This window comes from Anguilla anguilla, chromosome 2 (assembly GCF_013347855.1).
Source record: "Anguilla anguilla isolate fAngAng1 chromosome 2, fAngAng1.pri, whole genome shotgun sequence".
Classification (NCBI taxonomy): domain Eukaryota; kingdom Metazoa; phylum Chordata; class Actinopteri; order Anguilliformes; family Anguillidae; genus Anguilla; species Anguilla anguilla.
In genome coordinates, this window is record NC_049202.1 from 3165340 (window position 1) to 3180000 (window position 14661).

Consider the following 14661-nt stretch of genomic DNA (forward strand, 5'->3'; position numbering starts at 1 on the left):
GGGCCTGTGCAGTTGAGTAAGCCATGACTGGGAGGGAAGGAGCTTCAGGTGTGTGTGCGCGTGTGTGCGCGCGTGTGTGCGCGTGTGCGTGCGTGCGTACGTGCGTATATCTGTGCGTTTGTGTGTGAATGCGTGCATGCAAGTTGGCCTTCTCAGAGCTCTGCTTTGTAATCTGCTGTGCTTGTGTGCCAAGCTGTGGGCCAGAAAGGATTGAACTCTGCTCTGCGTAGGGGGCGGGGGAGTTTCTCTAGCATCTGCCCCCCCCCCATGTGTCTGTCATGTGACGGTCATGTGGTGCTCAGCGGCCTGTCACATCCTGTCCCGCTCAGTTCCTGGGCTGCTCTGTGTCCTGTGTGTGAAAGCTCCGCCTCCTGTGTGTGAAAGCTCCACCTCTTCTCTGTAGAGCCCTCTCTGCTCACCTGACTGGCCATGCCATCCTCTGCCCATTCAGAAGATGGAAGTCCATCCTGTCTTGTGTGTGTGTGTGTGCACGCCTGTGTGTGTGTGTGTGTGTGGGGTTGGGCCCAGTGTAGTGTGTGTGTGTGTGTGTGGGGTCAGGCCGGGCCCAGTGTAGTGTGTGTGTGTGTGGGGTCAGGCCCAGTGTAGTGTGTGTGTGTACATGCGTGCGTGGGTCTGAAGGTGTCAGGCCCAGTGTGTAAAAGCTCATTATAGCCGGACCTCTTAACGCATGTACAGAATTGGGCCGTTGTACCGGGTGACCCTGCACTGCCCGGGGTCGGGGAGGGGGTGGGGGGGGGACTGCCTCAAATGCGTAAAGCCTAACCCAACTGGGAACAGCAAGGCATGCTGGGATCTAACGCAAAAGCCGTTCTGTATGGGCAGTGTGGGCGAGTTTGCCGATCACACCCGCCTCCAGGAGCATGCTGGGACATTTTTTTTTTCTTTTTTCTTTTTTTCTTAAAAGCACAGCTTGCTTCCGTTTTTATTCTTAGATGTGCTAATGAAGTGCAGCTCGCTGACTGAATCGAAGCTGGCGCTCATGCCAGATATGCTAGCGTTACCGTTGTGTGTCGTAGACTGGAGTCCATCGTGGAGCGGGTGCCAGTGTGTAGCTGTAGTGCAGGGGTGTCCAGTCTCATCCCAAAAGGGGGTGGTGCTCAGAATGACCTGTGTTATACTGTGCACTTGACAAATAAAACGCGTTGACATGTGGGTGCATGTTTTTGTTTTATCCCAGTGCTGAGACACCTGATTCTTCTGATCGATGTCTTGATTGAAGGCCTTGATTAGTTAATCTGCTGACTGGGGTGTTGTAGTGCTGCACTCACACCGGCCCTTCTCAGGTAAGATTGGACACCCCTGGCGTATTGGTCCAGAATCATTTTGGCTGGACGGGCAGTAGGCTCGGGGGTGAGTGTGACAGAGACTGATCCAGGGTCAGTGCTTTTGATTGGCTGTGGCTTGTTGAGCTGGTGCAGACTGATCCAGGGTCAGTGCTTTTGATTGGCTGTGACTTATTGAGCCTGTGTAGACTGATCCAGAGTCAGTGCTTTTGATTGGCTGTGGCTCGTTGAGCCAGTGTAGACTGATCCAGGGTCAGTGCTTTTGATTGGCTGTGGCTTGTTGAGCTTGTGCAGACTGATCCAGGGTCAGTGCTTTTGATTGGCTGTGGCTTGTTGAGCTGGTGCAGACTGATCCAGGGTCAGTGCTTTTGATTGGCTGTGGCTTGTTGAGCTGGTGCAGACTGATCCAGGGTCAGTGCTCTTGATTGGATGTGGCTTGTTGAGCCAGTGTAGACCGATCCAGAGTCAGTGCTTTTGATTGGTTGTGGCATATTGAGCCGGTGAACACAGGGGTGCCTGCAGGCTGTAATTCCACCCCTGCTCTTCCGTCATGATTTTCCACTGGTCTGAGGGCCATGGAAAGAAATCGATCACCACCGTTTTCACCCTGCAGACTTTGACACTGAGGGTTGGAAATCAAGTGGCCAAAACCGGGCTGTGTTTTTGAAGCTAGCTTTCTTGTCTCTTTGAGACACTAGTTGCTCACTAGTGCCGGTGCAGTTGGCTCCAGTATAGGTGTTTCACACACCTGTCATTGGCAACAATGGTAAAAAAAAAAAAAAAAAAAATTTCCCACATGAAAATGTAGTCACAATAGGTGTTTTTGTTCGCCTAAAGTCTCACCACGTGCCGATTTTCTTAAGCTATTGTATTATTTGGACAGGAATTTAATATATTGTAGATGAATCGGCGACATTTTGTGTCACTGCCGAGTCACTGCATCTCGCATGCTTAGTGGACGACCCGAACGTCATGCCCATATAAGGGTCCCCTTTCATCCTACTGTCTTAGTCCTTCATCCAGCAAGGGGTTCTTCACATTCAGAGTGTAGGTTGAGCTACTCTTGCTCTCATGTTTGTTTTTCTGTTTGTCTGTAGGTGCTTTTAGGAGCCTTGCTGTACGTTTTTATCCGCTAACATCTTTGTATCTGGAATGTTTGTCTTTTACGGCTGCGGCATGGGTGAAAGCCCAAGCCGGATTTTCCACTTTGTGGGACAGTAAAGTTCATCTTGAATCTTGACTCTTGTGAAACCGCTGGAGAGCGTATTGTGATTAATGGAACTTGCAGGTGAGTGACTGAGCGATTGAGCCGCTCGGTGTGACAGGACTGCTGCAGAAAGGCTGGCGTTTCGGGCGACTGCTCGTCCCAGAGAAACGTTTCCGCGGCCGCCGGACCGCTGGGAACCTTCCGGAAGCGGCTGACGCAGCACAGCTGTTCCTTGTTGGCGACGCGTATCACTGGCAGCAGCGTCGCCTCATTGGTGGTCGGCACTGCCTGACCCCTGAACATGTGACCTGGCCGAGGTCAAATACGATTCCCCCTTACAACCATTAAGACACTTGTAAGCGTAATATTTTCTTATTAGTCCAAGGTTTTATGTTATGCGAAAGTTTTTTTTTTTTGTATACAAGCTATTTCAGCTTTTTGTATTCAAATGTACAATTTTGGCCCAAATTTTCCCAATCTGGTAACTGCTATTATAACCTGAGCTTAGACCATAGTGTGTTCTGTGCTCGAGCACATTCAGGAGAACTTCGGCCACCGAAAACAAGAACTGTTGCTTGAAGGTTTTGGCTTTGTCATTTTTTCCGAATGGCTTGGTTGTTCAATCTTTTGGTTTGAATACCGGAGATTTTGGAAAACCTGTTATGCGGGGTGAGGTTGCGTCCCTCCCTCATGTCCTCCATGGTTTTGTCTAGTGCGGGCGTTCCGTAAATACCTGTGTGACGTTGAGAAATCGGATTGTTAGAGGCCTGCCCCAGAAGGCCTGGCCCACTTTAAAAGTTGACCACTCTAAATCTGAGAACTTTTTTTTTTTTGTTCTTTGAGAAAGGAAATGTGCGTAAGCGGGTGTGAGTGAGCGGGTGTCTGATGTCAGCGCTCTGGCTGATCCTTCCTCCCAGCTTTCGTTCTTCGGGCGACTGTAAGGAGACACTCCCGGTAACGCCGGTTACGGTTACGCCGTCCGCTCGCAGAACCCGAGCCTGCCCCAGACGGGCCGGGCCGGATGACTCATCGCCTCTCGCTGTTCGCCCTCCGCTCATTGTTAAATGCTGCGTGCTCGCCCCCCCCCCCCCCCCCCCCCGCCCCCGCCCCCCCTCCGCTCGCTGTTGGAGCTCGGCTGTTCCTCAGTCTGAGGGTCACACCTGGAGCCCGTTTCTCAGCCTTCTGTCAGCTCCTCTTTTTTTTTCCCATGATGCATCGGTCCTGAGCGTCTGTGCTCTCCCTCACAGTCGTCCGGATGGTCGGGTACCTTGAAGCGCAATTCACTCGGCGCTGAGCATGATGGGTAAACAAGCCTGCCTGTCATAGCCAATAAAATGATGAAGGCAGAATTGTCCACGGTCAACTGATTAAATAATTATTATAATTTTTATTTTTTATTTTTTTGAAAGGTTGCTGTTCACTATTTTCAATGTATAGTATTCTTTATCTGATGATGCATTTTGTGAAGGCTGAGATGAGGCCTGGTCATAATTGTCAAGTGGATAGGCCTATCAGTGCATTCTCACCCTTGCACACAAAAAAGTTGAGGTTCTCTGCACCTTGACCTAATGATCGATAATATCATTTTACACGGAGTGCAAGTTAGACTAATAGGCCTGTAGCTTCCTCATTGAGTGTGGTCTGCTTTCATGAATATGATGTCATCAGAATCAGAATCAGAATCAGAATCGAATTTATTGCCAAGTACATTTACACATACGAGGAATTTGCTTTGGTCAACACACCGAGGCAGCCATCTGCGGCGCCAACATACTCTGCTAGCTGTTAGAGACTGGATAAAAAGAGACCTGTTGGCAATTTACAGCATTTCATTCTTTTGAGTACTTTTGGATATCGGGTTTTCCATGCTTTCTTAACCAGAAATAGGACATTTTGTTGCCCAACCCTATCAGATTTTGCTGTAGGGCTTTTAGGCTCACAGATTTAAAAAAATGCTGTTCATTTTGTTTTCTCCTCTGACCTTGTGACCTGGAAAAGGTGAACCTAAAACAGGAAAGGGAGCTTTACCTTAAAAATCCTCTTGTGCTCATGTTTTATGCTACGGTCATGCTTGGCACGCATTTTGTTTGACTTGTGTGAGCAAATCTTTCAGGAAAGAATGGCAAGAACATCGTACATGGCACGTTGCCAGACAAGGTTGCTATCTAGGAGGGGATTCACTTCCAAAAATAATGTTCCAAGGATCCAAGGTTTCGTATGTAAAAATTTTAAAGCACTTTTACATTTTACATTGTCTTCCCAACTCTCTCCATGTGAATTCTGAAATATAACGCCTTATTAATCAGTGCTTTTCTTACTGAGTTATTTAGAGGGGTGAGGGTTTGTATGCTTTATGCTGTATTTATGTCTCTGCTTTAGCTTGTGAAACCTGTATTGCGGAGTGTAGCACAGTGGGTAAGGAACTGGGCCTGTAACCGAAAGGTTGCAGGTTCGATTCCCGGGTAGGACACTGCCGTTGTACCCTTGAGCAAGGTACTTAACCGAAATTGCTTCAGTATAGCCTATATCCAGCTGTATAAATGGATACAATGTAAAAATGCTATGTAAAAGTTGTGTAAGTCGCTCTGGATAAGAGCGTCTGCTAAATGCCTGTAATGTATTGTAAGCGAAGGTTCACCAGGCTGTTTCTTTGTGGAGAGGGAAGACGGCTGTTTTGTGCGTTCTCATACGGCCTGGTTTCTTTGGGCTGTGTTTGGAAAGGCCTCATTCAACCACCTGCTCCCTTAGCCTGGGGCAGAAATTAAGAAATGCGTTCGGTGTCATAACATGCAAATTGCATGTGAATTTGCGCTCTTCTGCCCTGGCAAATATCTTTTTTTTACCCTTTCGGTTCCAGGAGAACCTTTTTCTGTCAGGTTCTGGAAATTGAGGGAATTGTGCACGTTACTGACCTGTGTTGTCAGGTGGTTCTTTCAGGGGTGTTCCTGGGGGAAAGGCCGTTGGACAGGTAGAGGGACTCCGATGCAGAATATCGTTTCTTGCTAGGACTGCTGGGCGAAGGGGTATTCACCTTTTTTTGGATTTGTCTGTGTCTGTTGGTGCTGAGGATGAAGTCCACCGTTCAAATTCAAATGCACTCCATCATACAATTTTACTGCTTTAGCCTACAAAGTGTGCTCACGTTCCCTCTGCAGCCACTAGGTGGAGACAGAGATCTGTAGCAAGGAGAGGGTTTTGAAGGAATATGCTTTTCTGAGATTTGTCTTTGCTCGAGTGAAATCTGGATTAATTTATTGAACGCATTTCCTAACGCAGGGGTAGAACAGTTGGTACGTTACAAGCGTTTCAGAATGCCATACTTGCGGCTGGATGGGAAAAGAACTGGATGGAATCGGAAGTGGGAGCAGCCTAATGTGGGAAACAGCGACCAGAACGGCTGTCCCTTCTGCTCTGTACGCTGAAGCTCAATTAGCCAGACCGCCTTTCCTGTCTGCGATTGGTTCTGAGTCATAGGCCCAAAACCGTGCGCCTGTGTGTGTATGTGTGTATGCATGTCTGTATGTGTGTGTGTGTGTGTGTGTGTGTGTGTGTGTGTGTGCGCTTGTGTGTATGCGCACACACCTCACGGTTTTGGAAGTGGGCTATTTTCCCGTTTTCCTGTGAAGCATCTTTGTGACAGTGTGTGGAAAAAGCAGATGAAACGGGACTGAACTGAATTTCGGTTTTCTGCAGAGTAGGCTGCCCCCCTCCCCTCAGTGTTTACGAGAGCAGCACTGCCTCTGGGAGGGACCTGCACCCTCACCTTAATGTTCCCAGGAAGAGAAATCGGTTCCAGATAGTGTTGGAAATGGAGTTTTAATTGGGCTGGGACAAATATATCACAGTGCATTAATTTTTAAAATAAAGGATGCTCACTCTTTCTCTCCCTCTCTCTTGTATTTCTCTGTTTCTGTATATACGCCTACACACACACACACACACACATTCATTCTTAATGGACATACAATTTTGTACCCGATGGCTATCTTGAGAAACAAAATGAATGGATGTGTTTCATTAAGAACACATTGCGAGCCGCTTTCAGGTGTGTGTGTGTTCTCAAATGGCTGAATAATAGGTATTCAGAGGTGGAGTAATGGGGAAGAACTCCAGCCTTCAGCTTCCTCTCCTCCTCTCCCCTTTCTGCGCTGGAGATGAAAATCTCAGTTCGTAAACACGGCAGTCTGTTAAGTCACGTCCACCTCATTTCCCGTCCTTTGATGGGCCGGGCGGCCTGAACCGCTCGCTGCGTCACCCTCGGTGCACCAGGGGGCGCTGTGGGCATGTGCCTGAATGCTAACGCTGAAGCGCAGCGGTGATCAGTGGGCCCCAGCCGCAGGGAGTGAGAGAATCGCTGGATAGCTCCCGGTCTCCTGCTGGCTGTTTACCCGCAAAACAAGCCCTCCCTGATCCTGGCCTGTATACCCACAGTCCTGTCCTTCAGTGTCCAGCTTTGCAGCCTCTGGCTTGAGCTCACATCACCGGCTGGAGCGTCCAATGGGGGCGGGAACGCTGCTCAGAGACGCGGGGTTACATTACACCCCCCCCCCCCCAAAATCTCTGTTAACGGGAGTAATGTGTGCCACAATCTCTGATTGCACATGTGACTGCCTGACTGGCACGCTGAAGGATCATCTATTTCCCACAATGCATTGTGTTGAGGATGGCCTATTTTGCTGCACCAGATGCTCACCTCTTCCCAATCCCTCTGAATAAATGTGCTCTTCCCCCGGCCAGACGGGGAATAATCTTGGCCCTTCTCTAAACAACGTGTTCCTCTTCACGACGGTCCCTTCGGTTACCAGCTATTTATCTTCCTAAATGGATGGTGTCTTCCTGTCAGATACGCACCTTTGTCTTCCTTCAGAGGACGTGTGTCGCCTGTTCTTCATTAACTGGTTTTCTACTTGCCGCTCACGTCACGTTTATGACCCTGGTGTTAGCGCGGCGTAGCGCTAGCGTAGATGCATCCCGTTGTGAAAACTGTGTTAGTCCCTGTGAAGGAGACTCCGTGTAAGTCTGCCAGATGTGCCAGATGCATAATGAATGCAGTTAGCCGAAAACCCTGGGCCCTTTCAGGATTCTGCGCGAGTAAGAGATCAGGCAGATTGGCGATATTTGTTTAGGAGTTTTTATTTTAGCAGACGGCTCCCTCCTGCACATTTTTATCCACGAATTGGGCTTAAGAGGCGAACTCCGCCGCGTGGGAGACGTGAGGGGAAGGGTTCGGAGGCCGCGGAGCGACGCGGCGGGTGTGTGGATTTGGGATGCAGCAGACGCCGCTCTCCGCTGGGTACTGAACTGTGCTGGCCTGCAGACTGAGCGTGGGGATGAAGCGCTGCTGTGTGTGAGTGTGTGTGTGTGTGTGTGTGTGTGTGAGTGTGGTGTCTGTCTGTGTGTGTGCGTGTGTGACTGTGTGTGTGTGTGTGTGTGTGTGTGTGTGAGAGAGAGAGTGTATCTGACAGCGCACCCACAGATGCTCAAACACGCCCCTCACATCCTGCAACCCCCTGGCAAAGTGTCCCTGCCGACAGACACACACACACACACACATACACACACATTCATATACGCACACGTACACAACCTTACACTGACCTCCCCTGTGTGGCCCCTGGCCCTCGTTAGAGCCCCTGCACTGGCTGCTCTCCTCATTAGAGCTGATGTCAGGCCCCGTTACCTCCACCCCCCCCAAAGCTCCCCCCCCCCCGTGGCAGTGTTCCAGCCCTCATTGTACAGGCTCCTGTTTGACACCCTGATGTTTCCTCAGGAATTTTCTCCCGTTTCATTAAAAGAAAAGAAAACTTCATTACCTCTCTGCCTCTAATCTCTCCGCTGTTTCCTCATTACTCTTCCCCCTCTGTTTGCAACCGACAAAATTCTAATCATCTTAGATGTGAATTATTAATATGCGTGCGTGTGTGTGTCTCTGTTTGTGTGTGTGTGTCTGTGTGTGTGTCTCTCTCTGTTTGTGTGTGTGTGTGTATGTGTCTGTGTGTGTGTCTCTGTTTGTGTGTGTGTGTATATGTGTGTGTGTGTGTGTGTGTGTCTGTGTGTGTCTCTCTCTCTGTTTGTGTGTGTGTGTGTATGTGTCTGTGTGTGTGTCTCTGTTTGTGTGTGAGTATGACCTGGAGCTGTTTCTTCTCTCTTTTGATGATGAATGTGAGTCGGGTTGCTGGGCGTAGAGACTGGCGGTTTTGGAGACATGCACACGCTCCTCAGGCTGCTCTTCCTCGGTGCTGTTCGCCGCCGCACGTCACATTTCAGGCAGCGGGTTCGGGGGGTGAGGAAGGCCCTGATCCCGCTCCAGGAGGAACACTGAGATCGGGAGGTACCGGACCTTATTACCCCCCTAAACTCAAACCCAGCGCCAACACAGCGTCCCGTTCTGTCTGGCTGTGACTCTGGGGTTTGTAACAGAGGCCAGAACGGGCTTAACCCTTTACGGTGTGACATCACAACTGAACATTCTGATGCTGATGTAACAGTCGCTGCTGGTGACAGCGATGGCGTTCTGGAACACTGACACAGAACTTTGAAAAAGCATTCTGAAAAAGGCTAGTCTTCTAAGGGTTCAGGGCCAAATGGAAGAAGGGAAGCAGACGTTTGTTCTGAATTCTACTTTTATTAGTTCTACCCGACAGCTGAAGGGAGCTAGCCAAGGGGCAGCTCCACACCTGCGGGCCAGCTGGTGCTGCGGTGCTCTGGCGCTTGGCTGGGCGTTTCTCCGTTTGTTAGCAGTTCATGTAGCTTAGCCTCCCCGGTGCTAGCGCACGTGCCGCGGAGCTGCAGAGAGGGACAGGAAGTGATGCGCTTGCTGACTTTGACAGCAGTCCTTGAGACGTTGTGGCTGTGAAGCTCATTTGAAACCCCACAGACGGGGGGTGTGCGGTGGGGGGGGGGTCTCTCATTGCAGCGAGCTTGGCGCTGAATCCCCCCCTGTGTACCCCACGCTCATCCCGTGTGTAACCTTCACAAAGACGTGTGATGAATGTGGGCACGGGGCGGCTCTGTCGCCTGATTGTCCAGAGCCGTCCGCCTGATCGATACTGACAGCCCAACAGATGCTGGGCCGCCGCCGCTGATTAAGAGAGGCCCTGGATGTGCCCGCGCGGGCGGAGGGGCCGGGGCGGGGGGCAAGGTGACCGGGCCCCGAATCGGCCCCTGAGTGGAGGGGCCCCGGATCGGCCCCTGAATCGGCCCCTGAGTGGAGGGGCCCCGGATCGGCTCCTGAGTGGAGGGGCCCCGGATCGGCCCCTGAGTGGAGGGGCCCAGCAGAGTAGCTCTGGGTTTGGGGGAGCGGGGAGCAGCGCCCTCTGCTGGCTGCTGCCCCTTTCTGTTTCGTAGCCTGCTAGCTGAGTCGCGCAGTCGCCGTGTCGGACTGCAGACCCTCGGTCCACCAGAGGGGGCGCTCACGGGTGACAAGGCGGGGACAGCCCAGTGAGACCTCCCCTCTTTGGGAAACGCTACAGCCAGTTAAGCCCCGCCCTGTAGGGCTGCTGGCCAATCGGCGCTGTTTTGTCTCTTGTGAGGGATTAGTCACTGCCGGGGTCAGATGGGGTTATTAAGTAACAAAGTGTGACTGTGTGTGCTTGTTAAAAAATGTTCTGTTATGAAGCTGGAATGGACAGTCTCTTATCATCATTAGTCAGCTTATTGAGTGTTTATGTGGGGGTGCGTTTTTTTTTCTTCTTTTTTTGGGAACAAACAGCTCACACAGCATTAAAAATCTAATAAATAAAGACCTTGCACATTATGGACGTGGTCGATGAGGAGGTACTGCACTCTTCGGTTGTTTACCGCTGACCCTGTGCAACCTCTTCATCCGTTTCTCTAGATCAGTGCTGCCCAACTCTGCTCTTGCAGATCTACCGCCCTGCAGGTTTTAGTTTCTACCCTAATTTGGCACGCCTGACTCTGCTAGTTCACGACATCTCAAACTGTTTAATGAGATGTGCTTTTTTATGGTTGGAGTGAAAACATGTAGGATGGTATAGGATCTCCAGGAGCAGGGTTGGGCAGCCCTGCTCTAGAACTGGAGTCTGAAGGAAGTGGGTTGAGCAGAGAGGGGATTAAACTCTTCATCCCAAGCGATCGCCGATGTTGTCCCTTTATACAGTTAGATATTTACTGAAGTTGTTCACAATAAGTAGGCTGCCATCCCTCAAGGGTACCCTCCCTCCCCCAACATGGAAAGCTGCAAAATGGGTACAGGACAAGTTCCTTACCCCCCTGTGACACCCCCTCCCTCCTTCCTCAGTTCTGAGAGGGATTAAGGTCTCCCATTATCCAATTCAAATTTACTGCATATTGACCTACCTTGTGATACAAACTCAGTGTTGCTATGTGGACATTTTCATCAAAGTAATATTACTGCATGGAACATTTGTGTCAAGCTCAGTGTTCCTGTGTGGACAGTCACAGCTAGCTCAGTGTTCCTGTGTGGGCAGCCACAGCTAGCTCAGTGTTCCTGTGTGGACAGTCACAGCTAGCTCAGTGTTCCTGTGTGGACAGTCGCAGCTAGCTCAGTGTTCCTGTGTGGACAGTCGCAGCTAGCTCAGTGTTCCTGTGTGGGCAGCCACAGCTAGCTCAGTGTTTACTGTATAATAGCCTGCGTGATTTTTGCTGGTTGTCATTAGCTGGTCTGTTGGCACGGAAGATTCGAATGTGTGTTGACAGTTCGTTCATATGCGCGGCTTGCGAGGGGGAGTGTTGGCACCTTTTCGGGCACCTCGTGTTGCCACCTCTGTGCCAAGGAGCGTTCCCCTCCAGCAGAGCCAATTCAGCCGGCGGAAGGCCTGTCCAGAATTCGGTCCGTCCCAAAATGGCTGTTGTGTGTAGATAAAGCGGTGGGGCAAGGGGGGGTGGGGTGGTGGGGTGTCCAGGAGCTGCCTAAATGCGTTCTGTTCCCCCTGCAGTGTGAAGATCTACAGGCCGCCAGGCAGGGAACATCCCACTGTCATTTCCTTTCCCTAAAACCCCTCCACCCCCACCCCCCACCCCCCAACAACCAGCTTGTGCAAACAGTATCGACTGAGTGTTTGGGTCTGTAGGCTTGGGGTATAGACCCTGGAGGAGACCACACAGGTGTTGTGTCTGGAACCGAGTCTGTAGGTTTGGGGTATAGACCCTAGAGGAGACCACCCAGGTGTTGGGTCTGTAGGTTTGGGGTACAGACCCCAGAGGCCCCTGTCCCGGGGCAGTCTGCAGCAGGGTCTGACCGCGCCTCCTCCCCTCAGGTCCGCGATGGGCCTCCTGGAACCTGGGCGTGTTCATCTGCATCCGCTGCGCGGGGATCCACCGGAACCTGGGGGTGCACATATCACGCGTCAAATCCGTCAACCTGGACCAGTGGACCGCCGAGCAGATCCAGGTACGCTGCGTGTGTGTGTGTGTGTGTGTGTGTGTGTGTGTGTGTGTGTGTGTGTGTGACTGTGTGACTGTGTGTGTGCGTGTGTGTGTACATGTGTGTGTGTGTGTGTGTGTGTTTGTGTGTGCGTGCGTGAGTGAGACAGCACTGGCAGCACTGCTGTAGGAGAGCGCAGGTCTGGGCTGTAATTTCTCTCTCTGTCGGTGCTGCTCTGTTCTCCTGAGTGAGCCCGCCTACCTGAGCCTCTCTTCCCTGTCAGAGCGCCTTTATAGCCACAGGTATCGCTTCCTCTCACAGCTCTGTTTACCTGGGAATAAAGAGGGCCAAGATGAAGGCAGAACGTTCTGGAAGAATGAAGTGTTTATCTTGACATGTTTTGTTAAGAATGATATATCTGACAAGTGTTTTCGTAACCGTAGGTGTAAAAGAAAACTCAGAGTTCACCTCCTGGTTTGAATAACCTTGTGAAATACAGCCATGGAATAATGTTATGTGTGGTATTTTTGTGTGGTAATACTCTGGACCAGGGTGTGTATGAAATACCCAAGCCACACCCAGTTGGGCCAGAGGACAAACAGACACATCTGCATACGTCTTATGAATACCCATAATGCTTACAGTGGGGATCTCTAAAGACAAAGCATGTATTTTCAAACCAGCTGAATGTCAGGCACGTTTCATAATGCCTTCCCTAATGAATGAAGTAATCAAATCGATATTGATCGCTTTCTTGTGTCTCTGTGGTACTCTTGATTAATCACTAAAAATCACCGCACAGGGATTTGAATAATTGTGTCCCCTTGGTTCAGCGTTGAAGGTGCCTGATGACTGACGGGTGTCCCTGTTGTCCCCCCCCCCGCCCCCCCCCCCCCAGAGCATTCAGGACATGGGCAACACCAGGGCCAGGCAGATGTACGAAGCCAGCCTCCCCGACAGCTTCAGACGACCTCAGACGGACCAGTATCCTTCCCCGCCGGCTTCCCGCTCCGCGTTCACCGTTCAGGGGCTCTCCCGTGCTGCCATCTTAGGAGCATTTGCCCCTTGAACTGTGGTGATGTGCGAAATAGAAAAATAGAACATTAGTGTGCTCCTCAGTTTTTCTGCTGAGGAATGTGTTCTCCTTGTAAAGAAATGCTAGCGTACAGCCCTGCTTTAGCGTTTTGTCTGGCTGTTTCCCAGACGTTCTTATCCATGGCTGAACAGGTGCTTTCCCCCCCCGCTCTGTAGGCCCAAAGGCAGCGAGCGTGGAGAACTCTTAATCTGCTGTTATAATGCCATCTTTTGGGCAGTGAGCAGCGCGTGTCAGCGCGAAGCCTGCCGACCGTGGCCAGAGTTACCGGAGAACCTCGTGACCTCGCAGCCTGTCCGGGGTGCTGGGGCCTTTGCGGCGTGAAAGAAAACGCGCCGGAGTCAGCGTAAGAGAGCGACCTGTGACTGCGTGGCGGTGCCGCTAGCGGAGCGGGTAGCGCTGGCTGAGTTAGCGCTAGCCGAGTTAGCGCTCAGTAGCGGCAGTTACAGGACAGACGGGCGGCCGGGGCCGCGTGTGAGTTCTAGAATGCGGCGTGGCTGCTTAGCAACGCTGTGTAAACGTAGAATGCGGGTGACTGAGCGGCTGTCCAGTTACAGTGGATCCAGGAGAGCTGACGGTCGAAGCAGGCGACGGTCACAGGGAGGAAGTAACGCTGTCTAAATAAGGGATTGGTTCCCGCAGCGCTGAGAGAAAGGCTCGCGTACGCTGCTGGGCTTCGGGTCTGCGGTCCTGGTGGCTGTTTTATCGCCCTGTTAAATCCCCTGTAATTCTCTGGGGCTGGAAGTGTCTGCTGAAAAGCCTGCATTGTGCACTTGTGTGGAAATTAGAGGGAACGGCGACTGTGGAGGTCTTATAAACACCATCCCCCCCCCCCCCCCCCGGCTCTCCTGTCCTGGGGCGGGGCTGGGTGGTGGGACGCAGGGGGGGCATTTGGAGAGCACTCACCTGGGCCAGCGACAGGGCCCCCGGGGGGGGGGGGGGGGGGGGCGGGTTGTGTGCCTCCTGCTCCCCCTTCGGTGTGTTTTGATCCCCCTGCCTAGGGGTGCTGCTGTAATTGGGGCTTTTTGTGGCAGCCCCGCTAACACCCCCCCTTCCTCCTCCTCCTCCTTCTCCTCCTCGTCTTCCTCTGAAGGCTGTAATTGCATTTTCTGGAAAGACGCTTTTCCTTTTTTTTTTTTCTTCCTCCTTTTATTTTAACCCCCCCCCACCCCACACACACACACACACACACTCCGGCGTGTAGCGCTGTTGTATAAGCGTCGGGCTCATTAGCATTCGGAGCACGGCGAAGGCGGAGAATATTCATAACCGCCAGGAAGCGTTCGCTCGGACAGCGGCGGGCGGCGCGGCGGGAAGCGGGGCGGCTCACCTTGGCGGGTCCGTAATGGGATGCCACGGCGACGGGCGCTCGGCGCGTTACAGCGGCGAATCAGCCTGGTGACGGCTCCTGTTCCGGCTCCGCGGGTCGAGTTCCGCGTGCGAGGCGAGAGGGCGGGGGGCGGAATCTGAGGAAGCGGGGGCGGTACAGCCGGAACAGACCCCCCACTCCCCCCCCCCACGGGGACCATCTGCTCTCACTGTCCTTAATGTGTTCTTTTTTATTCCGGCTGCATTTGGGTCTCCTGCTCTGCCTCTGCTCTGCTTCTGCTCTGTTTCTGCTCTGGTTCTTCTCTGCTTCTGCTCTGTTTCTGGTCTGGTTCTGCTCTGGTTCTTCTCTGCTTCTGCTCTGTTTCTGGTCTGGTTCTGCTCT

General features: G+C 51.9%; 1 protein-coding gene across 4 annotated transcripts in view; it reads left to right on the top strand.

Annotated features, from left to right (window-relative positions):
- LOC118221289 (stromal membrane-associated protein 1-like) overlaps positions 1–14661 on the top strand; it is a 52043-nt gene that overhangs the window by 4288 nt on the left and 33094 nt on the right. For all 4 annotated transcript variants that reach the window (XM_035406232.1, XM_035406233.1, XM_035406230.1 and 1 more), the window contains exons 2-3: positions 11751–11884; positions 12756–12841. In XM_035406232.1, the coding sequence (XP_035262123.1) occupies positions 11751–11884; positions 12756–12841 (220 nt within the window). The remainder of the gene's footprint in view (positions 1–11750; positions 11885–12755; positions 12842–14661) is intronic.